This window comes from Idiotropiscis lumnitzeri, chromosome 1 (assembly GCF_059441095.1).
Source record: "Idiotropiscis lumnitzeri isolate Australia: NSW breed Sydney's pygmy pipehorse chromosome 1, RoL_Ilum_1.0, whole genome shotgun sequence".
NCBI lineage: Eukaryota > Metazoa > Chordata > Actinopteri > Syngnathiformes > Syngnathidae > Idiotropiscis > Idiotropiscis lumnitzeri.
In genome coordinates, this window is record NC_142391.1 from 27,756,515 (window position 1) to 27,781,527 (window position 25,013).

Genomic DNA, 25,013 nt, shown 5'->3' on the forward strand with positions numbered 1-25,013 from the left:
TATTCGCTTCTTACACAATGTCGTTGAGCTCCAGCATGGTGTCCGGAGGCGGATTGATGAGCACGTAGGACAATGTATTCTGGTGATCATTCATCTCATCTGTGGACAGAAACCCAAGACAGGTTTTAGGGCTGGGTAGGGTGGTGTGGGGAAGTTTTGGGGGTTCATTGCCCCGCCCCCTTCCAGCTCGAGAACAGTAATGCTCGTTTGCAACATGACGGTGCAAATAAACCAAAGTGCCAACATTCTGCCATTAATGAACCTAACTAAGGAGTATTAGAGAGTACTTCACGGAATGGCAATATCACAAATTATTTTTTTCAGAATATTCATTCATATCAGGGTGGGAAAAATGTGTATTTAAAAAATAAGAAAGCAAAAAAAGTCAATTCAATAACAAATCAGATTTTCTGATAATGTATCATCAGTTTTTTTTAAAGGTTTATTGCATTGTATTGATTTTTTTTATTGGATTTATTGGGATGCTGTAGCTTAATTTGACGTTATTTGATTGTTTTATCGGAGTGGAAGGAGCTTCTCTGAACGTTTTCAAGTGTGATTTGCCATTTTGACATGTGTCAAGTTGGTTCCACGACAACCCACCTGCTTGTGGCTCTTTACAAAGACAAAAGGTGTAAGGGGGCGGGGTGGGAGAGAGAGAAGGGCCAAGCGTTACTGACGGGCACTGTGACGAGAATGGGGGAGCTGGGGTGGGGATGGGCGAGAGGGATTCGGAGGCGCATGCGCAGCTTCAAACATGCACTTAGCGCCTGTAGCCGCACAACATCGTCATCATCGTCATGACCTCCTCGGCATTCCACGCGAGACCCGACTCCAGCTGGTGAGGCAGGAGGTTGCCATGCCGACACAGCCGACACACACTCACGCGCACACATGTAGAGGACATGCTCCAGCATCCGTCAAGACTGACCCAAACGTAGAGAGCGGCTCAAAACACAAGCTGGCGGAGCAGAACGCATCTGGAGTGCGAGGGCTGAAGACGCCGTGTTGGACCTGAATGTGTAACCTCAGTGAGCCGCACGGCTTCCACCAACCACAACACTAAATTGGTTTGATATCAAACCGTTGTACCGAAAATGGTCCACTTACAACAGGTTGTTCTTGTTTTGCTTGTGAATTTGGAGATGGGATTTGACAATTTTAGTAACATACAGTGCCAAGGGGGACCCCAAAATCATGGACTATTGTCCTAGTCACTGTTGATACCAAGTGAGGTTGTAACAGTTTTTCAAATTAACCGTAAAAAAAAATACAACTCCCTGATGGATTAGTGATAGTGTGTTCGACACATTCATTCACTGAAATTCAAAAGTTTACTGCTACCGTTAACAGCGAAATCGCAATTTAACGGACCTGGAACCAACGGACAGAAAACAGTGTCCAGCCCAGTGACAATTCCTAGCTGTTTGAGTCTGTTCGTTCCAGAATTAGACGCAATTTACCGTCAACAGACAGACAGGTAATAGATTTAGGCCTCTTTGGCACATAATTGGATGGTGACTACATTTACATTGATTTATCGCTGTGACATTCCCTAGTTTGCAACTTTTCGCATTGATTATTAAAATACTAATACATTGTTTAGGCTAAGTCATCCCTTGCGTGCGAGTGGCTAAGACAGTGCAGTATTTGGACATTGAACAAGGAATCATATCGGACAGGTTAGACCTCTTTCTGCACCTGAGTGGTCGGTAAGGCTCCACGGCCGTGTGCCGATCTTTCTGGCCTCATTCAAATAAATTTAGGAGAATACACAGAATATAATAGCGAATACACCGTTTGCTGGTCGTTAATGTTACTATAGCAGACGTTCAAAGAAAAGATCCAGAAGGAACTTTACACGGGTTGTGCTGCTCTCGTCATAGATAAAGAGACTGACGGTAGACGAGAGCAGGTTAAAATGCGCCAACGTGGCGGTCATGTTGGCAGGGGCAACCTTCCCATCAAAAGCAAAGCATGGACATAAGAGGAGTGGCGGCCATGTTAGCAGGGGGGAGAGTCCCTCCAAAACTATGTAAAGCATAGATTAGCGTTATCTTGGGCACACAGCTCAAAAGGAGCATGTCATATCGAGCTTGTCGTATCTTAGGAGATTCTTTTTACTCAGGCACTACTTGTGTACTTATGTTTCCTGAACATGCTATTTTTGGTAAAGTGCACAGTTGGTTTTTTTTTGTAAAGCCCTTATCTATGGAATACATTTAAATGAGATTATATAAAAAAAAGTGCACAGAGATCGTGGCTCAAGAGTCCAGCTGCATGCCAATAATGCGTTTTGACTGATCATAGTGCACTAAAATGGCTGGCAGTGAATGAGTTGACAAATTAAAGTTAAAGAATTTAAAAGTGGCCTTTGTATCCTTCAATTTTGCCGTCCTCAGAGGAAAAGTTTTGACACAACATTATCAAGAGTCTGAAATGTCTGTGTTCATTTACTGTAAAAAAGAAAAAAAAAATGCCTTGTTATTTTTTTCCCGAGGTGAGAAGTGTGTTTATTTGGGTTGTGGCGTAGATTTATCCCGGTGGATGACCACCTCCTGTGTGTATATGGCATCTCCCCGTACTCGTGTGGAAATTCTCCAAGAACTCCGGCTTCCTTGCACTTTTCGAAAACAGGACTTAAATTGCCCATAGGTTTGAATGTGAGCATGAATACTTGACGGAAAACCAGTCAATGCATGTTTGTGTATGAGATCCAAGATAGGCGCCTCCATCCACAGACAATTATGCGTTCTGCTCCAGTAAACAAGCCAAAAGGACGCCCTGCGGGACTCCAGCTTTTTCTTTTTTGGGGGGGGGGAACGCCACCTCACTCAAGTGAGCACGATGCAGAGAAGGCCAAAGAGAGAAAACGAGAGAGTGACAGGAGAGCGAGAGGCTGGCTGCTGAGCTAACTATGAAAGACAATCGGGGACATAATTCAGGATTACCTCTCAGACACACGACTGAAATGCTTTCACACACACACACACACACACACACGCAACTAAAACACATTTTCAGTATGAGCGCATTATGACAGCAGTTCAGTATGACGTGTGTGACGTATTTCAGAGGTAATTGAGACAGAGCTTTTCATTCCTGTGTGTGTTAGGGTGAATGTTTTTTGCGTTATCGCATATTTTATTCTGATAGTATTGCAAAGGAATTGTTCCACAGTGTGATCTAGGTTTGGGCCATGGTGATGAGAAGACCCTCAGGAGATGAATGCAGGAGGACTGGATCAAGGCTGCAACAAAAGAATGTGGCGAAGACACCTCTGAAACAATGGATTTTTGTGCTGAGACTACAAAAGTCACGCTGTCGGCTCACATCAGTCTACGAATGCCATTTGTTACGCGTTTACATTCATGACTGCCATGATTACATTATTCCTACCCTTTATCTTTCGGGCAAATACATTGTTTAGCTAGGGATTCACCAATAAAAAGAGAGGGTGTGACAGAGTGGGTTTCAGAGCGAATTGAAAATTTTAACTGTATGCACTTTGTTCTCCTCATGAGAGAAAAAGATAAACTCTTGCCTTTCTTTTATTTATTGTTTGTGTTCAGAAACGCTTAGGTGATTAAACCTGACAGTTTGCGAGTGAAAAAAAATTCCAATTGCACAAGAGCATTTTCAGACTGCACGTGAGAAATTGCTTTCTGTTGTGTGTGAGTGCATTTCATTCGTGTGTCAGCAAAATATGTCGCTAAAGTGTGAGAGAGCACTTCAGTAGTGTGTGAGTGTTTTAGGATCTTGCCTGTAAACAAATTCAGTTGCACGTGTGAGAGCGTTTAAGTAGTATATTTGGGAGTGTTTTTGTAGTGAGTGTGAGTGTCTCAGTCGTGTGTGCCAGCATTTCAAGTTTGTCTGTGAACAAATTCAGTGCAGCATGTGAGAGCTTATAAGCACAGTTTTTGAGAGCATTTTAGTAGTGTGTGAGAGCGGGTTTTAAGGTTTAATAAAAACATTAAAAAATTATTTTACTCATATGATTAACATAAAAACTAGCAGAAGAGAGAAACATTCCTTTTTGTATTCATTTATGGTTTTATTGTTCAACTCTGTCAAGTGTATAGTTTTTGTTTCCATTTTAAAAATATTGTGTTAAATATTTGAAGCGAAAAATTTTAAAGCCACACTCAGTATTGCCTTTAATTTAAGTTGCATCATCATTTATAAGCAAAACCCTGACCCGAACCCCACTATGCTAACACAAGTGGCAAATTTAATAAAAGTTGCATATAGTATCATCTTAATTGTCTTAATTTTTATTTCACATCCATGAAAGTATGGGTGTCAAACTTATTTTCCTCACAGGCCACATAGTTTCGGCTTCTTTCATTGGGCTGTTATGACGGAAAACCAAATGTTTAATCATCTAATCATATTAATACATTGATTACTAGTTTTGAAATAAGTCAATTTATTAAATAGTTTTTGAATTGTTGACTGATTGCTGAAGTTACTGTGAAAAAGATAACAACCTCTTTCAAAATTCAACATTATTTATTACATGTAATTCAATTTTTTGGTGCAGATTTAAACAGGGATCATGGAAGTTGACACATATGATTTATTTTTGCGGACCACATAGAATTATGTGGCTGGCCAGCTCTAGGCCCGCCTTAAGTTCGATACATATGTTTCAAAGAATTCCATTATTTTTCTAATGACGTTTATTCAAGACGAGTGCGATATGCCGCGATTGACATACTGTATGATCCGATCAGTCAAATCTGTTCTGACTAGTCGATGAGCAAAACACTTATTTGTGGCAGTCTCGTTTGAAATAATTTAAATAATGTATTTGAGAATGTTCTAAGTAGTGAGTGTCGTCGAATTTGACAGCGTTCCAGTAGTTTGCCAGTGGATATACTCAGTTCTGGTGTGAGAGCATTTGAGGATTGTGTGAGTGCGTTTTAGCTTTGCGGCAAGAATGTTTCAGTAGTGTGCCTGAGTGGAAAAAGAACATGTGAGGGGTGACCCTCAATGATGTCCCCGATTGCCTCTCACATTGTATCGAACACTCATCCACATTGGACACACACTGACTCTCACTCACGCTCACGCTCTCACACATGCATAACAATAGAGCGGATGGACCGGCTAACCTGACGGCCGGCTCCCGTCTGTAAACGGCTGCTCTGATATGTCCTGCAACTCTGAGCAACGGTATTCACGGTTAACTTGACCACACAGTGTCAACGTGAAGCACACACATCTAGTAGAAAGGAGGATGCTGGTGAAAGGACGAGCTCCTTTCGCCCACACGCCCGTGACCTCAACAATCACGCTGCAACGCACCGACTGGACAAAGACACACACGCACGCACGCGCACACGTTACCTTGCAAATATCCTAGATTTACTCGATTCATCACATCGCTCGCAGTGAGATTAGAAACATCCTCTATGAGCCAAAAGGGGGAGGAGAAAAGTAAGAGAGAGCGAGAGAGAGAGAGAGAGAAAAGGAGGAGGGGAAATAGAAATAAAAATCAGGCAGGCAGCGAATGCATTTGCGCTTTGACCAAAAGAAATGTTCAAGAGGTGAGAAGATGCAAAAAAAAAAGTGAGAAGAAGTCATGCTTTCATATGCACAATAACTTCCAAATGATTCATCTGTGGTGGATGCTCACTCAGAAGGTCAGGAGCGTTTGGGCTTCTCCCTGGAAGCAGTGTGAGCGACACAAGTACAAAAGATTCAGCCAGCGCAACACATCGGGATTCGGAGTCTTTTTTTAAATTTTTTTTTTTAAACCTCTTTGGTTTGGAAGCGTGACGTGACAACAAGTGAAAATGTGAGCAGATGCAAGGGCAAAGCAAACAGAGCGGCATGAGGCATTCACATGTTGCAGGGTTTCTACAGGTATCAGCGGTGGAAGATATTTTCATTTTTAAGAAATTGTCAAATGTTCTACATTGCAGGTCAAATTGACCCAAACTAAACTTTTGTTAATAATTATTTTTTTATATTTGCAATGAAAAGGTTATTAATAAAGTCAATAATGAGGATTCGGCCAGCCCTGTTTCCGAGACTTTTAGATAACTCAACATGCCAAACTTCAAATTTACACATTGACATTTTTGCTTACTTTATTGCGTTTCTATGTTCGTTAACTAATACAAAGCCCCCTAAGCACAAATCACATTTAAAATGAGACAGATGGTATACATTTTGTTTTTTGTTGTTTTATAAAAAAATGTAACAACATTGACTCAAACTACCAGAAAATACATATGTTGCTGGCATTGGGATGGATCATATTATGCATTTTGTAAATTCCTATTTTTCACAAATCTATTCAATTGGTCAGTTCATAAGTGGGAGTGTTGTTTTAAAATGTATTTTATTATTATTATTATTATTTTTTTTTATAAATTACTGACCAATTTAAAACGGCTTGCTCTCTTTGACGATGCCATTTTAATGATTGAACAAACATGGCATTTTTGGAGTCTCCTGAAAAGTGATGACTTTGGAAGTACAAGAATTATACCATAATACACAATATTTGTATCTAATCCTTGTTTAATATTTTGAGGTGTTTTGGTTATTCTAAATGAGTCCGGTGCCTTTTGATAGGCCTCTGCGATAAATTATTGCATAGACCTGCCAGCAGAACACATTTTTTGTTTTGTTTTGTTTTTTTTCATTCAGGTGTGTAAATCCCAATAAAAACATTTGTTCTAGTTATCACAATGTATTGTATAGTATTTCTGTTGTCTTGCTATTCTTGGAGAGAGGAACCAAGCAGTGGAGAGAAAAATTGTGAGTAACTGACACCCACCAAAAAAAGTAAGGTGGAGTTGGCTGCACTTGCCACTCATTAGAATGAAGCTCCTCCCCTCATTTCAACATAGTTCCTTGGCCCCGAGATGCCACCGATTTGATCCGCTTTGGCCCGAGCACAAAAGCAGTGAAAAGTTAAGTTTTTCTGGAAAATAACAAGATTATTTTCCCCAAAAATCTGAAATTGGTCATATTGTGCAAATGCTGAACCACAAAGTTGTAGGACTTCACTGTTCAAAGTGTGCATTCAAATTTGAGTCTCGAGCTAAAACATCACACTTTACATATAATAGTCCAGGCCTCTCATGTATCATCCAATTAGTTGTATTTAAACCCATTTCTAGGCATAATCCTCAGATTTACTTGATAGACCAGTGGAAACCCAAAGTGGACATGATCTTAATCATGTGTGGCAAATGACTGCAGTCCAAACACATTTTTTTTTCTTTGCAGGAAATGGGGTTTGATGAAATTGATGCATGAGCTTAATGTTGGTGGAGTATGACTGTGTTTTATAAAGACACACAGTGGCATGTCCAACCAGGCCATGAGATGGGACAAACACAAACACAGATTGGAGTTCCGCGAGATTACAGAAAAACAAGAAGATTGGTTGACTACTGTGGGTGGAGACTATATTTAATTTCAACTACATGAATATTTATTAAGAAATTTACGGCCCTGTTTTAGTGTTTTTTTCCTGAATTTGTAGCTTCTGATGTGGCAAATCAAAAGAAGTTTGTTAACACTAAGCAATTGTCAGTCAGTTTTACAGGGTATCTGTGGATTTAAGGAAGTCACATGCAAGGCTTAAGGTCTTTTTAAAGGCCTTCACTATGAAATTTAAAACCTCTCCCTAACCAAATGTGACCACAAGGAGTGGGCAATAAGGTTAAAAGTTATTGCAATATTTCAAGAAATGATCCATTCATTTTCTTTAATATTTGTCCCATCTATTTAATATCTTAATTAAATTGTGAAAAAAAAATAAAAAAAATATGACATTTATATTATTTCATCCATCCATTATCTGATCTGCTTATCCCCACGTGGGTCGCAGGCATGCTGGAGCTTATACCAGCTGACTTCCGGCAGTAGCAAAGGTACACCCAGCCATTGTGAGCTGCCCTGTAGATAATATATTTTTGATTGTTAAAGTAATTGTCAAGGCTTTCATTTTGTAACATCAAATTACACATCAGCGGATCTCTATTCACAGCTTAAAATGGTACATTACAATCTCCAAAATTTCCTTTAGTCCAAATTTTTAGACCCCACCCTCTGAGAATAAAGTTCGCTTTCTTGTCTGAAACTCCAATCTGCAATGAAAATCTATATTTTAGTTCCTGAATGAGAGTTCTGATGCAATGGTGAATAATGTGTAAACAAAATCAACTACATGCAGTACTTAGCTCAAATTCACAAAATGAATTATTCTGTGTGCTGTATTCCTATAGTGCAAGTGGTGGCTCTACTGACCGTATCCCACGGTGGGAAGGCCCAGGTGCTTCATGCGGTTTTTGACCAGCTCAGACAGCTCCTGGCGCTCAGAGCGTCGGTACAGATTGAGGCGCTGCTGCGAGATACGCTCGGCTCGGCTGGAGGGCTTGTTGGTGTTTTTCCGGCTCAAGCGCCGCGCCCACTGCATGCTCTTCTTTCTCAGCAGCGGGTGCTCTGACTGCTCGCTGGCGCTGGAGTTCCGGTGCGCCGTCTTCTCCTTCCATGACTCCTTGCGGTCGCGGTGCTCCTCGCCTTGCTCCACGTTGATGGACACCTGAGACTGGGATGGTTAAGGGCCTGTTAGTCATTATGGGACCCATGTGATGGTTATAATGTGCAGGTATTTGTTGTATGCTTTGAGCAGGGTCGCACAGGGTGACAATCTTACCTGCACGTAACTGTTCTTGCACTGGAATAAGAGCAAGACAAACACACATCCAAACAAAAGGAAAAGATGGGTGCATAAAAAGCAAAACAAAAATCATTAAAAAAAAAAAGCATACCTGAGAATAGTAATGGCGCTGCTCACAAAAAGTTCATGAAATTTAGAGTGCCACAAAGAGTCAGATTGCAGAGGTGAAGAGAGACGGTTTTGTTGTTTGGTTCCTTATTAAGAGAAAACTGCTAAAACTACTAAAAGAAGATCAAATTAAGGTTGCCTCTAAAGGTTATTCTTTAGATACCACAAAAATCACTTAAAAGCAAGTTGATCATAAAACTTCATGCTTCTAGCATGAACACAAATATATATATATATATATATATATTTGTGTGTATATATATATATATTTGTGTGTATATATATATATATATATATATATATATATATATATATATATATATATATATATATATATATATAACTAGAGACGGTTCACTGTTCTGCTGTTTTCTGGTGGATACTGTATATGTGTTACCATCATTAAATTTAAATTACTGCTTTCACAGTCTTTATTATTAAAGTATTGCTATTTTATGTTATTCTCTATGTTAAGTGCTTTGTTACAACTGCAGCTGTTGCGTAATGCGTTATAGAAATCAAGTTGCATTGTACTGTAGAGTAGACCACACGGGCTATGCAGCGGGAGATTAGCACAAATATAGTTTACTTCACTTTTACTCCGTATTGATCCATGGACGCAAGGCCAACAGAACAGGACGTGAAAATACACCACCAGATGTAAATTCACAAATGGTGAACAGCAAATTTGTATTTTCACGAGAGTGGGCTCATATTGATATTTCCCTAACTTTTTGTGAATAGTGTCGGATATGTTGTATTAATTGGCAAGCAATATTTGCAGACACAAATGAAGATCTTTTGCAAAGGATGGCAGCCAAAGCAAACACAAGCAGTCAGGTGTCAAATCATAGCTAACTTGCCTCGGATGTGGAGAACATGTGTGACTCGGTGCGGTAAATCCCAATGGGGATCTCAGCGCTGGAGGAACAGAGTTTTTGAAAGAGTCTGCCGTACGTTCTGATCCACAGGTCCTCCTCTGTGATCTTCATCTGAGAGAATTCGGTGAGACACAAGTTGCTGCACGTCAACCTGAAGAATATCTCCTTGGAAGCGGTGATAGTTGTACTTACAACGCATAGATACCCGGAACCCGGTGTCGTGTCCAGACCAAGGAGAAGCCTGGCAATAGCTATCATGTAGTCTTTCACGAATGACTGTCAGAGCAGACGGAAAGGAATGTTAGTAGATATAGAAAGAGAAAACAGTACAGCACGAAACTGCCAAAAGGTATTCGTCAAGCTTATACTCAAATTTAAACCTGTGGCCAATTTAGTCATCAATTAGCCTAATGCTACGTTTACGCAATATGCCCAGTTGCCACGGCAGCCGCTTGGGATTTTGACTCCCTTTGTTCCCTTTGTATTCAAGTCTTGCAAGTCAAATAGAGGAAAATTAATTGTGGCCTGGAGGCTTGAAGGTGCGTTAGGGTTCGGCATGCGGTCGACCACGGATGCCAGTGTGTTCCATTCCGTCCGGTCTGTCATGTTCAGAAAGCGACCGTCACGTTTCTCCTGTTCTGATCAAGGTCAGAAGTTGTGTTGTCGTCGCACCTGGTAGAGCAGCGTATCCAGCATGCTGATACTGAAAACTCTGCCCGCTGCAAACGGCAACCGGAACATGAAAGCCAGATTGGAGCCCTTATCTCGTTCTATCTGCAAAAACATGGACAGAGAGAAATTAGATTCAACTGTGAGGATTTTTAGATGTCCTGATTTTGTTCATGTTGCTCACCTTCTCCAGTTTGGAAAGAGCGAGCGAGTAGCAGTCCTTGGCTCTGAACTGCATGAACCTCATGTTGGATGGATGCGTGAGCTCTGTGATGATGCTGAGGCTTGGGAACAGTCTGACAACATCAGATCATGTAGGTGAAGCGTGGCAGCGTAGACTTTAATAATTATTATATTCTATATATTATCTTTTCACGCTACCTAAACATAGTCTGGACATTGACGATGGTCTTGGCGTCGGCCATGTAGTCTTCTTCTGCACTCATGGTGCTCTCTTTGTCCACAACCACCAAATTGTCAGCATAGATAATTCCACACTGCAGCAGGTTGTCCAAGCTGATCCGTGACAACAACACACAAAACGTGTTTTAAACAGCATTTTACATGACTTAATTTTGTTAAAGCTCATATTGTTACCACTTCCAATGTTTTTCTTTTGCAAATATGACTGTCTTTATTTGTACTTTGTACTTGACATCCCGCCCCAAGCTAATGCTAGCTCAGTCCTACAAACGCTGGCTGACCAAGTAAACAAACTAAAGCACACAGAGACTGGCTGACGATCTGAACATCTTCTCCTGTAGATTTAAAAAGGACAACTACACCCGCGTACCCCAACAGCACATATTTAATTCAGAACCCAGAATAAAAATTAAAGTAAATAGTAAAAGAAAAGTTTCTGTAAAATGTTAGCGCTGACATATCTGGAAAATGCGTGTTTGAATGATTGTGTAAATAAGTAAATGGGTTTAAATGGTCCACAATAACTGAAGTCAGGATGGGCTTTTTGCACTAAAGTGTCATGAAACAACATGTTTTCACCGACATCATCATCGAATGAGAGTGACTGGGATTCCGCCACATACTTATCGATGGTGCCGGCCATGAAGTACACCATCGGGAAGCAGCAAATGGCCTCTAAGAAGTGGTTGTCTGGCCTGAGGCAAACAAGAAACATCACCAGTTAGCAAGCCGCATGGCACATGGATCACTTCTGGAGAAACGCAGACACATTTTGAGAGTAACTTCCGGAATATTCTTACTTTGATCAGAATATGTATTTGATTGAATACAGTGAATTTGCGTTTCAACGGGGAACAGGATAGAATAGCAAAAATCTTCTTATGATTGCCTATAAATTCCAAAAGATTGAGGCAAAAATTAAGCTCCTCAACTCAGCAAAGTTCTTGGGCACCCAGATGCCTGAAAAGCACTAGTTATGAGGAGAGGTACACCCTGGAATGGTTACTTGCCAATCGCATCAAGAGATAAACATTCATACTCAGATTCAGAGCTATGGAGAGGAATACAACTTACGGGTAGTCCAGCAGAAGTACAATGGGGTTGAGCTCCTTCCGGGGTCGGTAGTACGCTCTCAGGGGGACGATGAAGTTGTACAAACCGTTGCCCGCCGTCTCAGCAGACACGATAATCAGCTTGTTCTTAAAGCCATACGCTTTGGCGTCTTCGAAGCTGTTGTGTGTACAGCCCTAGGTGGGACCATCACATGGGAAGTGGACGTTTAACTCAAATGATCTTGTTCGTGTGAGTGACGAGTCGCTTACCTTGTCGAGGCGCAGGCAGCAAAATGGCGCTTTCTGCGGAAGGAGGTGGCACAGTGTGGGAGAGCTTCCAATATAGGGAGAGTTGGGAGGGTAGCCCTTCACAAAACTGCCAAGAAGAATGCAAGATGATTCAATTATTTGAGAGTCGGTAAGATAGTATGCTCCCAGAGCTGCACAATTTGGGAGCTCAATCCAAAAAATCTCTGTGAAAATGTATCTCAAAAGTCACGCAAAACTCAGTGAGCATGAAAAGTTTTTTTCTTTGGCTTTTTTTGTGATGACATCACAGAGGGGGAAATAGTAAGAGGCAAGAATAATGAAGCAAAGGCAATAACATCGGGAAGTATTAATAGCTGCTCAGGACAATGTGAGTTATAGGTTTATGAAATAATAATTAAAAACAACAAATAATTAAAAACATATAAACAGAGCTAAATTTTTACATTTAATGGTTCAATTAATGGGGAATATTCTTTTAAAAAAGAACAACATGGAAGTAGACCAGCTCCACATAATGGATTATTTGTTGTTTGAAGGTTCCACTGTAATTGAAAAAAACATTAGGAAGATTTATACCTAACATCCTGTAGTATCGGGAGACTTAATCGACTCTTTGATCAACACACGATGGCACTGTGGTGCTTTCAGGCATGCGCGCATAAAGAGAGCTCATGAAGATGAATAGCTATCCAGGCATCAAGAAAATTAATAACCAAGAAACTCCATCTACTATACTTGAACTAATAAATGTAATGAGGAAAAAGGGTTCATACTCTTTACATTTAATTTGATGTATGGCCAACCAGACGAATAGCTTAGGATTCAATTATGCTGTCAATGCGGTATGACATGAACCCTTATTTAGTGCTCATCAATTAAAGGCTGCACTTTTTGCAACTTGAAGGAAGTAGAAGACATACGGTTCATTGTGGCGGGCTGTGTGTGTGTGTGTTTTCAAAAAATTATATTGAACAACATATTAGGGCCTTATGCGCAACAGTTTTTGTTTTTATAACGGTGTTGAATGTGCGACAATTTTTAGACATCATGGGATACCGTGTCACAGAAATTCCGCTCAACCCTAGCATGTATGTATAATGTATATGTAAATTACGTCATTGCTTCTACTACCGCCATCTTTTCCCTCTGTTTAGACACTCTTTACAGTAGATGTAAAATGACAAACACTTTGAATGATAGCAAGTTGCTTCAGTTGTAATAGTAGAATTTTGAGAGGTCCGTCAAGGATTGTTTGGATATTTGGCGATCTCATCCAAAAGAAAGTCAATGCTGCAATAGTTAGTTTTTTATTTTCATTTTATTTTTTACCTTCCCAGCTTAATAATCTAACTTGAGTTGGCCGAGACTTTTCTCCGATCATTCCGGTTAAATAAAAAACAAAAAAAAAAAAACATAGGCAGTTTTTGGCTGTTTTAAACACACATTGTGAACTGCTTTATTTATGTTTAATTTGATGGTAAAGACCTTGAAGAATCTTTTTTTTTTTTTTAAATAATTTAATGATTTTTTTTCACAATATGCCAAAACTGCTGATTTGAGTTCAGACACTCCTTTCTCAAGGCACCACTGTAGTTAGTAGCTTTATCCATATGATGGTTTTAGCTTGAGTGATCTCAGCAACAATGAGCATGGAGAGCGGAGGTCTTTCTAAACTGCTGAACTCCGCAATTGTCTAAATGTTTGCTCGCCTAATAAACGACCACCGTGAAGGCAAGTGTGCTGAACTTGTGAATGAGCTGCACGCGTGATGGAAAGTGCTGGTCCTTCCCTTCATGGCACACATGTTCATCATTGTCAAGTCCGCGCCTTTCATCATCATGCCAAGCTCATCTATCTCACCTTACCGCCCCCCTGACACTTGAAGAGGTGGAGAACATCAATCCTTAAGAGTGTCTTTTATGCTAAGGCGAGGCCATTGGTACTGAATGGGCAGATGTAGTGGGTCGGATCACAGCAGGAGAATTTATTCCCAACCGTGTCACTTACTCTGACCCGACGGAGCCCTCCTCATCCGATTGGTTGGTCTCATCCTCCGACTGGTCGCTAAGGAGGTCGCACGGCAGAATGGCGGATGAGTCTGCGATCTCGAGGACCGGTGCGATGCTTGGCCTGCGGCTTCCTGCGCCGTTCTCCGTTGGTAAGGTCAGCTTGCTGGTTTCTTCGGGGGGATCCGGGTTCTGAAGGTCGATAGCCACGGTGCCTGGCCACAACACACACACACACACACACGCATACACACACCCACAGACACACGATGGTAACTACTTGGTCACATCCCAACATGTGCTTGACGGTCTGTCAACGTCATTAACCCACAGTCATTTAATCTCGTGAACTTTGTCAACCTCAAGTCTCTCCTTCTTTTCGAATTCTTTGTACATACAAATTACTCAGGAGCAGCGATGTAGCATGCAAAACATAATGTCTCTTATTTGTTAATAAATATGCCGCCGACATACTAATTTATACAGCAAAACAGCCATATGTAGAAATGATGCATGATATATGTATGGCCAATACACATCACATATCTGGTATATAGAAACACAACATCATTATTGGCAATTGCAATTACATCAATGCCATTTTTTCACCGCAAAGTATTGACATAAACTCTTCCTAAGCAGAGCGTACCGCGACGCGGAACGTTAAAAAAAAAATTAAGAAAGAAATAAATAATAAGGGTGGGGACATCCATGCCCGGCTGCTGGCCGACTCCAGAGACTTAAAAAAAACTTTAGCGGCGCAAAATGCCCAGTCAACAACAACCATTCGCCGCTGGGGCGGGATACCTGCTCTTGTACGCTTCGGCCTGATTAAGTGAACAAGCAACTGGCACGATGTTTTTTTTTTAACTTTGTGGAGGTGATCATGGTTTTTGCTCACGTTTGATCCAAAATATTGTGCAGAAAGCTTTTACTGTATAATGTGCATTTGGATTTTGGTGGCGATCAAAAAAATGGAAAAAATAACAAGCCCAACTCCAAGAGAGAGGGTGTCAATTTGCCGTAAATCTCATCCGCAAAAAGCCCTTAAATCACTACAAAGTCTTTTAGGGGGGTGACTTTTAGGGAGCATATATAATAATATAAGTGCTAATGTTCAACCGGATCCAGTGTCCCTTTAAGGCTACCGAGGAATTAGTCACCAGATTATCAGTATAGCTGTGTTTATGCATGTTTTTAGTTTTTTTTTTTTTTTTTTTTTATATAGGAGGAAACCGTTATACTCTATGTTGCGAAAACACACACGAGCATGGGGAAAACATGCAAACACCACACAGCGATAATGATTCGAGATTTCAAACTAGAATCCCGCCAATGTGAGACAGAGCGACCCTTGAGTCTGTACCGAGCAGTAAAAAAGTGGCATTAAAACAATTACAGCGCGACAGCTGTAGGAGGTGATGTGTCATGCATAAACTTACCATATGAAGTGGCCTGATCAACTTTTACAGGTCAAAGAAAAAAAAAAGCACAACACAGTGAAGTCAGCCAGGAAAGTAAAAAAGCAGGTAAGGAAAACAATCATGCACGACTGAGCGAAAGGATCACTGCTTGCAGCCGCCATTCACGAAATCCAAGCATCAATGTATCATGCCTTCTCACCCATGCTGGCAATGATGCTGTGCACGGGGAGCCTGGACGGGGCGTCGTAGAGACCGGAGACGGACAGGCTCTTGTTGTGCTTCTCCTCCTGTTTGAAGATGAAGGCCGAGTTCTCCTCCTTGGTGATGTTGATGTAGTAGCAGGTGTCGGTGGCGGCCATGATGTGACGTGGACCGGGGTTCAACAGGATGCTCTTGTTGTCCTCCCGCTTAACGCCGATCAGGCACACGCCATACCTGGCAGAACATATGTGCAAACATATGAGCGCCAGGGCACCACTGCCAACTATAACCAGAATTAAAGCTGCAAGTGGTGTTTATAAATTGAGATTGGGGTGATTGTATAATCAGTACAGCATGGTATTTAAGTGTAAAAATGAACAAGAGAGAGGTTTTCCTTACTTCTTATGCGCATGGAAGGAGGCGTAAGTGAAGCTCTTGCCGTCATACTCCCCAAAAAACTTGCTGTCACACAATCGGATGTGGTAGACCTCGTTGCCGGAGCAGCGTCCGTAGATCCTTTGCCACTGCTCCGGTGACAACTGCCCTTCCCTGCGGAAGTATTAGCAGAATGATGACTTCAGTGATCCTTTCACAATGATTGATTGGTGAATCAATTCAAAGGGGGGGAAAAGTAAAATGAAGAGTCATCGTCAAGTCGGCAGAAGTTAAATGAATCTTTTTTTCCCAGTGGATGACTGATAAGATATATAGTTCATTTTGAGCGTGAAACACAGCTGGATTTAGAACCCAATGATGGACATTGGAAGATTTGCAGTGATAAGATTCTGCTGCTGTAATGAATAGCTGTCATTGATCGCTAACGGATGTCACTGTGTAGTAACGAATGTGCCTACTGAAACAAGAAATCAAACTGTAGCATCTTGCTCAGCTATAACATAACACTTTTTAAATACACCAATCTCAATAGTCCAGGCAGCGTTAGGTGAGCTGACTTTGCCCTTTGAAGCTTGTTCCAACAGTGTGATCTATGTTAGAAATGGGGCAACACAGTGACCGAGCGGTTAGCGGTTTACATTGCAGTCAAAAGGTTATTGCTTTAAATTGTCCAGTGTGAAAATGTATGGGAATGCTTGTTTGTCTATGAGCCCTGCAGTTGCCTGGTGACCCCGCCTATTACCCAAAGTCAAGGGGTCAGAATCACCTTAAGACAAATATGGATAAGTGAAACTGAACATATGCGGAGTCAAAGAAGTGTTTGCATACTTACTGTCCTCTGGAGGTGTGAACAAGGAGCGTCACTAAGGTGGACATGGCTGGACACACGCAGTTCAGTGCAAGCATGGCGTACTTGAACTCCTCTTCACATACGACGTGATCTGGAAATGGAGGTTTTGCATCAATATATGAGCTAAAAATGGAAGAAAATAGTAAGTCTTTTTTCTCTTTACGTTGCTCTCTGCAGATGACTGTCAACAAATTTAAAAACTTCAAATAATTAGGGGTTGGAAAATTTTGTGAATTTTCAAAGATGATTGAGCAATCAAATATTAAAAAATGTAAAAAAAAAAAAAAAACAACAAAAAAAAAACTAAAAAGTCGCGTTTTTTAATTGTATGTCATAATGTTTATATTTGAATATGTGACCTTTCTAAAATTCCCCAGTTTAACTTCCATAAAAATGTACTGAAAACAATCCTTAAAATTTGCCAGATATTTTCCACCCCTTTGCAACGCCACTATTTATTGATTACTTTCTTGATGTGTCCGCAGACATTAGTCCATAAAGCGTAGGAGATCCGTATGTACTTACCCGCAAATTTAACATGGAATTTGTTTTCCGGCTTGAGAATCTGTACGTATAGTGGACAGTTCGGAGCAAAGTCCTTTGCGGCCCAAGCCCTCAAAATAGTCTGATGATCCTATGGAGGAGATGCACAGCTAATGAGTTAAGCAGCAAACAGTAAGGAATAATACTGTAATTGCATAGACCAATGCTTTCCTTTGAGATGTGAAGATACTTTTTCTAGTGCAGTGTGATGCAAAAAGTGCTCCATTATGTGGTGTGTCACAGATTGTGTTTGACAAATGGTCCTATGACTTACTGCAGCAGTTCGGTCACCCTCATTTCTGCTGCTGAGGATGAAACACGCCTCAGCATCGTCCATTCTGAAGCAGATGAAGACATTGTCAGATGCGGCTTACATCTGAGGCGGTTGACAATCATAAAGGCAATAAATTCTATATCACTAAATTGAGATTTCAGTGGTGCCAAGTTTTCCCCAATTTAAAGACCAAGTGTGAAGTAAACTTGACCAACCGAATTTTGAGTATATATTTTAAAAATGCTCACGTTAGTTTTTTTTAATGCAAACGTCCAAGATTCATAGTAAGATGCATAGCAACTCCCGGATCCCCTCAGATACGTTTGAGATTTTGCTTTGTGAGTCAATTTCTGACTGGCTTACTACACTTTCTATGTTGAGCTCTGCCATACTTGTCTTGGAATAACATCACACTTCCGGGTTTGTCGCTCGGCAGAATGGCACTTCGGGAAAACGATTTTGTCAATAATTCCAAATAAATAATATATTTTCATGCTTTATTATTTGTATTAGGTGTAATTACTTTACTGGGGACGGAAAAAGATTTAAATTGCCATTTTCCAAACTTACTTCACACAAGGTCTTTATTTAGTTCCGTAACCATGCTTGGAACTCAAAACAAAACTCAAAATGTTCCCCATTAAAATGAATGGAAAAGCCATTTAACTGTTCATGTTCCCAAGAAAACAACAAATATTAGTATAGTAATATCAATAAATGCAAACAATAAATAATAGAAATAAAATAATTAGATCGAGTGTAAATAGTGTGTGAATCATGATCCAATGCACTACTTCTTCTGGTGTGTGCCATGACCACTAGGGGGCAGTATAACAACCATTCATCCATCCAGTATCCAAACCGCTTATCCTCGCAAGGTCGAGCAGATGATTGATTATCATTATCATGACTGATAGATTATGATTTAATTCTACCTTGTGAGATTATGTATTTTTTGTTATACATTGGACATTGAGTCCCTTGGAATATAGTTTTTGTTCAAATAAAAAAGGGCATAGACTTGATGAACTGTAGCTTCAACATAAAAATTTGATTGGCTTGTTTCGCTGAAAAAAAACCCCTCTGTATTAACTGTTTTTTTCCTGATTGAAGCAGATTGAATAAATTAACCAATCAAATCAATCATCAAGGGCGGCACGGTGGTCGACTGGTGAGCACGATGGCCTCACAGTGAGAGACAGCATCGTTCATGAGTTCAATCCCGGCTCTGGCCATCCTGTGTGGAATTTGCATGTTCTCCCCGTGCCTGCGTGGGTTTCCTCCGGGTACTCCGGTTTCCTCCCACATTCCAAAAACATGCATGGCAGGCCGATTAAACACTCTAAATTGCCCCTAGGTATGAGTGTGAGCGCGGATGGTTGTTCGTCTATGTGTGCCTTGCGATTGGCTGGCAAACAGTTCAGGGTGTCCCCCGCCTACTGCCCGAAGATGGCTGGGATAGGCTCCAGCACACCCCGCGACCCTAGTGAGGAGAAGCGGTATTGAAAATGGATGCATGGATGGATCAATCAATCAACCATTGTTTGTTTCATCCTCTGATAATTTGATATTTTCAAAGATAGGTAACATGCGGCATTCTTGTAAGAATGTGGTCACTCACTTGGCCCTCATCAAGTCCTGGTCTTTGAGTGCGGACCCTTGAAGGTAGATGACCCTCTGGGACCACAAAGGTATTTGGAGGATGCGGCGAACCTGAATGTCTATATCGGTTGGACACAGGATCACCACATAATAATCCTGCAAGACAGAGAAAAGTGAAGATGCTGTTAATAGTAAACTATCATATAGGAATGTGCAAAAAGACAAAGCATGCTCTCTCTAAACATTACCTGCAACCTGGGATGAGCATAGAACTCATTGAGGAAATCCATCAGCAGGTCTATCTTCAACGAGCTGACACACAACACCACGTGCTTCTCCGTCTGTGCACGGTGGCGGCTGTAGTTTCCACCTAATTTCTGGCTCTCCATCCACAGGTACGCAAGTTCTTCAAACTGAAACACCAAAGCGATTTGAAGCTAAAATCCACAAAAAGGCACAGTGTCTGGAAGCCTTGATTGGCGCCTTGTTACCTGCAGCGGGAGCACCACCAGGGCCACGCAGATGAGGATGACCACCAGCAGCTGTGAGGGCCAGATCTGAGGCGTCACATCTCCGTAGCCCACGGTGGAGAAGGTCACAATGCAAAAGTAAAAGGAGTCAAACAGGGTGAGGTTCTTTCCAGCTCTCTCTAGATGCTGGATGCCACAAGCCCTGCAGACAAATGGAACAACATCAATGCGTAGCAAATAAAGTGGGAGGAAGGAAGTGACTGTGTCATTTACAACTTGACTGCTTATATTTAGAAAATGTTGGTATTGCTATGGGAGCGTTTTAATGTGTGCGATGTGTGAACACCACATCAAAGCCAAAGGAATTTGTCATCTGCACATATTACTTCACAGATTTCAGTGGTTACCCGCAGTGTAAATCGGAAGCTATGCTTTCTAGTTTAACTTTCGCTTTGCACAATAACATCAACAAGGACATTTGGATGAAATGCAAAGCGGGATTCGAAGCTGTTTTAAGACAAGCTTTAACACTTTAACATTTTATTTGCAATGTTTTGTTGTCCTTGGCATGCTGAGCAAGCCGTGCTTGTCGGATGGCTGCGCACGCTCCCTTCACAGGTTCTAAACACAGCTGTTTACTATCCGCTTATCCGGCTTGACTCTGATTACTGAACGGCACATTTGAATTATGAGTGCCAGTGGCTATGTACAAAGTTTGAGTCAACTAATCTCTTTGAAACAACGCATCTTTCCGCAATATGATTGCTGATATGGCAGTGTTTATTATTATTATTATTTTTGTTTTTTATGAATATTTTGGAAAAATCCGCAAAGCTCTGAAGGCGCAAAAAAAGGAAGCACAAAGTGGTGAGGGAACACTGTATTTACTATTTTTGTATTCTTATTGACGGCTTCATATTCACCAAAGTATTTGTAAGGTTTAGCACTGAAATAAAGTTGAAGGTCAGACGTCAAAATAATAAATGTCACACTTGTTGAAACAGGTTGTTATTTTACTGACATTTTAACAAAAGAGCACAATCAATTTTCTATTATGTTAGTCCGTCAATATATGCAGTTCTCTCGTACTTTTCACCAAAATGTGTTCAAGTTTAAGACAAGCACACCATTGATTGTGGTGTTCTCGAGTAGACGCATACTCACCCGGTGAAAACCAGACACAGTAAAGTGCAGATAAGGATGAACACTTGGTTGAACATGGCTGAGTGTGTCCTTTGGATGGCACGGTGGAAGTCATTCTGAGAACATGACAGAAGAAGTTAGTGTTCATTGCTCATCCGCTCCTAGGTGTTGTTGTCCCCCCCCCCACCCCCGTTACATGAATGATTGTTGTTAACAGTTGTTCCACTTTAGTATGCTTCATATGTCACCACCTGTCCGGCGTGGCCTCGCTCGGCTGGTCTGCTTGGCTGCCGATTACACCATCTGGCTGACTACATCTTTCTTACTCTGAATCTCAAGCCATTTTTTATCTAGTTATCATCCTGCGAGTAGTAGATTGATGTGCTACCACCAAGGTTGATTTTCAAGCTTTTGCAACACCTTATCTTCAACAAATAAATACTTACATCATTAGGTATGGGCATTATAATCAATTTGCTGAGCATTGAAGGGGAAGTGTTTGTGGAATATGAGTTAAGCAGCAAAAGCCACCCTGTATTTATCTATCCATTTTGTTTTGTACTGGCAATTTCTGCGGACTGAAAATGATATCATAGCGCCTCAGGGCTCTGCTTGTAAAGTCACATGACCAAACCCAGGTGAGCTGTGACGGTCGTTACTTGAGCCCTTAGGACCTAAGCCTTAGGCTTAGGTACTTGTGATGTCAGTGCCTGAGATGGAGAAAACCGGGTGGATTTTGCTGCTTAATTTGTATTCCGAATATGCAAAAGTAATCAGAATGCCATGTTTAGACTAGTAGGTGCACATAGAACTTACAGCCATGTTTTATTAAATTTCTTGTCATGATAATGTTTGTTGCCACCAAACGTGCATCAAGTGACTAAGTAACACAAAAGAAAACTTGGAATGCCTAAAAGCACAGTTTTTGGTGGTATAATGCCATAGGTAATTATGTAAGAACTTGTGAAGTGATTTTGGTGATCTTCAAGAAAACCTTTAGAAAATGTTGAAGAGTTAAAGAACCGTAGTTACAGTCGTAACTTTTGTTCTACTCGTTCCTCATCTTTTTGTTTTATTATTTCACATTGGTTTCTGCACATTGGGGAAGCTAAAATTAATTTCCGTAGACAAATTGGGCTCGGAAAAGCCTTCGTGTACACATACTTTGCAGCACTTGAATAAAAGAATGTTTTAAAATATTTTCATTTTTGTGTCTTTTGAGTCACATAAGAAAACATCAAATTTCACGGTGACCGAAAAAAAAAAACATTGAGAATATTCTGATTACTAACAAACATGACCCATTTTGATTGGACCCAAACATTTTGTAAGTGTTAATAATGAAGCCAAAGACCCTAATTTATGAGGACACATATCAGTCAAAAAAGGGCTGCAGCAGTAGGAACATTCTTTTACTGAGACAGATTCTTTTAAATTGCTATACAAACGCGCGGCCCGCCTCTGTTGCTGAGCTTTGTAATCCCCATTCTAAATGAGACTTAGCCCGGCTAACCTGAACAAACAATGTCCGCTGTGGAAAGCCAACTCATTTACTGCCATCATCAGAAAACAGATGTCACGATGTGGCTCCACATCTCAAACAGATACTTACAATCATGTTTTCCAGCGCTCCTTTGGCTAGCCAGCAGTTAAGAAAAACAGGAACAAATATGTTTCGTAAAGGAGGCCAGAAGATCTAGAAAAAGCACAGGGATATATCGAGTCAATAGCACTGATTAACAGGAATATGAGGAAGGTCAGTCAGTCAGTCAATGCTGGGATGTTTTCAATCACTGAATTGGCCGAATTGATTCAGTCAAAGAAAGAGCTACGCTCATTACTTACTGTGATAATAAATGGCACCGTATTGATCATCTCCAATATGAAGGATATCTGGAATATCTGCTCCCAAATGTTGCCCTGGAGAGAAAATTGATGAGTAAATAAATGTGGGGTGATCATTTAAAAAAATGTTCTACCTTTTGCATTTATCCGTGATGTCAACTGTTAATATAATTACCATAACACAATTTCTTCCGCATAATTTATATACCAACAATCCACACTAAATTACTGAATATAGTATAACTTTAATTAATAAGGCCAAGAAATGCAGTATAATGTTGTTACTTTGAACAGTCCATGATAACAATCTTGTGAAAAAAAGAAACTTTTTAAATATAGTGGAACCCAGACAGGGGGGGAGACATTTGAACGAGATGGTTACAGCAAACTTCTGAACAAGCAGCAGTTAGGCTGATAGTGAATAATTCTTCAAAAAATGACCAAAACAAAACAAACCTTAAAACAAAGAGAATTACACCTGGTAATTAAAGCTTAATGCTATCACACAATGCACAACACTCTGGTAGCTATAATCCTGGGCTTAACAAAAAAAAAAACGGTGCAGCAAAGCATGTAGATATACAAAATATTGAGTTTCAGTGGTGAAAGGGGATCTTAGATACAAGTGTCTTGAGTTAGGAGTGTGGAATTGTGTGAAATTAAACTCTTAAGTCAAGGCCCCACTGGACTCTATGTGCACGAGTGGAGCGCAAAAGTCACTGAATAAACGAGGAATGAGCAAATCTGAAACTGAAATGAGTGCCATTATTTCGAAATGTGAAGTTTTTAATTATTGCTCTTGTAATAGTCTGAGTAACAAACTTCGAGGCAGGCGTCAGGACACTTTTGTAAGCCAATGACGGTGAACCATGTTTCTTTACCTTGTAGCTGAGATATGTGATCAGCATGGTCTCCAAAAAACTGATTAAAGCGACTGTCACCTGAAGTGGAGCAGAAAAGAGTTTAATGAAAATTTGGCATTGTAAAAACTTGCAGGGCAACAACTCCTCTTCTCCTTCCGTTTGACCTAAGTTGTGTACCAGGACTTGATTTATTGTTTCGGCGATTCTGAGCGAAGGCAGATGGGACTGATTATGCATTGTGAATTTGTGAATAAAAGTCACCCTACACAGATTCAAGAGAATGTCAAAATTAAATATGATCAATTAATTGAATATATCCATTTAGTTAAGTGCTTGTCCTTATTAGGATTGCAGTTGAGCTAGCTGCTTGGTTGCCAATCAGTGGCAGGGCACATTTAGAAAACAGGCATTTATGCTGACAGTCACGCTTATGGGGCATTTCACATCTTAAATTAACCAACCAATAAGCATTTTAAATGTAGCGGGAAGCCAGAGAAAAGCCAAACACGGGGAGACACGATTTTAAACCATAAACTAAACAAATAGATGTGCTCACCTGTATTGCCCACAGTGGATCAGGTCTGGTAACCCAGAAAATCAACTGCCTTTTAAAAATCACAAGTACATTAGTGCCAGGCATATACAGTAGATACTATTGATGACCAATGACAACAATGACATGTCAGCGCCTGCAATAAATGACAAAGTACATGGTTGTTGGATGGTGACAATATGGTCGTTTGAAAATACAGTTGGATCTTGACTTGACTAAAAGTACAAGTTTTCATTCTTTTGAGCTGTCTCTGTTTTGATGTGCAGTATTCTTTTCTAACCATCGGTCCAATGAAAGTGAGCACTAAGAGGAAGAATTGGATGATGTCTATTGATTTAAAGCTTGAAATTATAGAATAATGTGAGAGAGAGAGAGTGTGTGTGCGTGAGTAGCCAACTTGGTAAGGAAGTACGTGCGCTGTACTTCTACAAACTATAATAAGGCTTGAGGAGTCGATAAAGGCCAGCTAAGGGTGTATAAATAATTCCTAAGTTCTCTATGAAAAGCCAAAGAAGCTGCTGAAAGTGAGGTGGAAAAGGCAAAAAACAGAGCATAAGATGAAGTGAGTGAAAGTGAGGTTTCTGTATTTTATATACTGCCCTCTGGTGGCCAAGATGCACACACAAAAGACAATGCCGGCTGAATTAATGCATGAAATTGTGATGCATAAATTGGTGATTAAACATGTTTTGTGTTCCTTCTTACGATTTTTATTAATTGTGTTTATTTGAGA

General features: G+C 40.5%; 1 protein-coding gene across 13 annotated transcripts in view; it reads right to left on the reverse strand.

Moving 5' to 3' along the window:
• Window positions 1-25,013, reverse strand: part of LOC148344092 (potassium channel subfamily T member 1-like) — a 61,377-nt gene that overhangs the window by 3,428 nt on the left and 32,936 nt on the right. For 2 of the 13 annotated variants that reach the window (XM_088292949.1, XM_088292977.1), the window contains 28 exons: window positions 24,284-24,332; window positions 23,746-23,805; window positions 22,865-22,939; window positions 22,632-22,715; window positions 21,041-21,135; window positions 19,898-20,078; window positions 19,655-19,819; window positions 19,426-19,562; window positions 17,805-17,868; window positions 17,513-17,621; window positions 16,970-17,078; window positions 16,141-16,290; window positions 15,740-15,975; window positions 15,559-15,579; window positions 14,118-14,331; window positions 12,111-12,216; window positions 11,863-12,035; window positions 11,412-11,483; window positions 10,747-10,881; window positions 10,550-10,661; window positions 10,369-10,470; window positions 9,889-9,972; window positions 9,679-9,807; window positions 8,684-8,704; window positions 8,275-8,575; window positions 5,353-5,415; window positions 5,118-5,168; window positions 15-99 (listed from right to left, as the gene is read on the reverse strand). In XM_088292949.1, the coding sequence (XP_088149075.1) occupies window positions 15-99; window positions 5,118-5,168; window positions 5,353-5,415; window positions 8,275-8,575; window positions 8,684-8,704; window positions 9,679-9,807; window positions 9,889-9,972; window positions 10,369-10,470; window positions 10,550-10,661; window positions 10,747-10,881; window positions 11,412-11,483; window positions 11,863-12,035; window positions 12,111-12,216; window positions 14,118-14,331; window positions 15,559-15,579; window positions 15,740-15,975; window positions 16,141-16,290; window positions 16,970-17,078; window positions 17,513-17,621; window positions 17,805-17,868; window positions 19,426-19,562; window positions 19,655-19,819; window positions 19,898-20,078; window positions 21,041-21,135; window positions 22,632-22,715; window positions 22,865-22,939; window positions 23,746-23,805; window positions 24,284-24,332 (3,183 nt within the window). The remainder of the gene's footprint in view (window positions 1-14; window positions 100-5,117; window positions 5,169-5,352; window positions 5,416-8,274; window positions 8,576-8,683; window positions 8,705-9,678; window positions 9,808-9,888; window positions 9,973-10,368; window positions 10,471-10,549; window positions 10,662-10,746; window positions 10,882-11,411; window positions 11,484-11,862; window positions 12,036-12,110; window positions 12,217-14,117; window positions 14,332-15,558; window positions 15,580-15,739; window positions 15,976-16,140; window positions 16,291-16,969; window positions 17,079-17,512; window positions 17,622-17,804; window positions 17,869-19,425; window positions 19,563-19,654; window positions 19,820-19,897; window positions 20,079-21,040; window positions 21,136-22,631; window positions 22,716-22,864; window positions 22,940-23,745; window positions 23,806-24,283; window positions 24,333-25,013) is intronic. The other 11 variants (XM_088293039.1, XM_088292958.1, XM_088293046.1 and 8 more) reach the window with 9 other exon arrangements.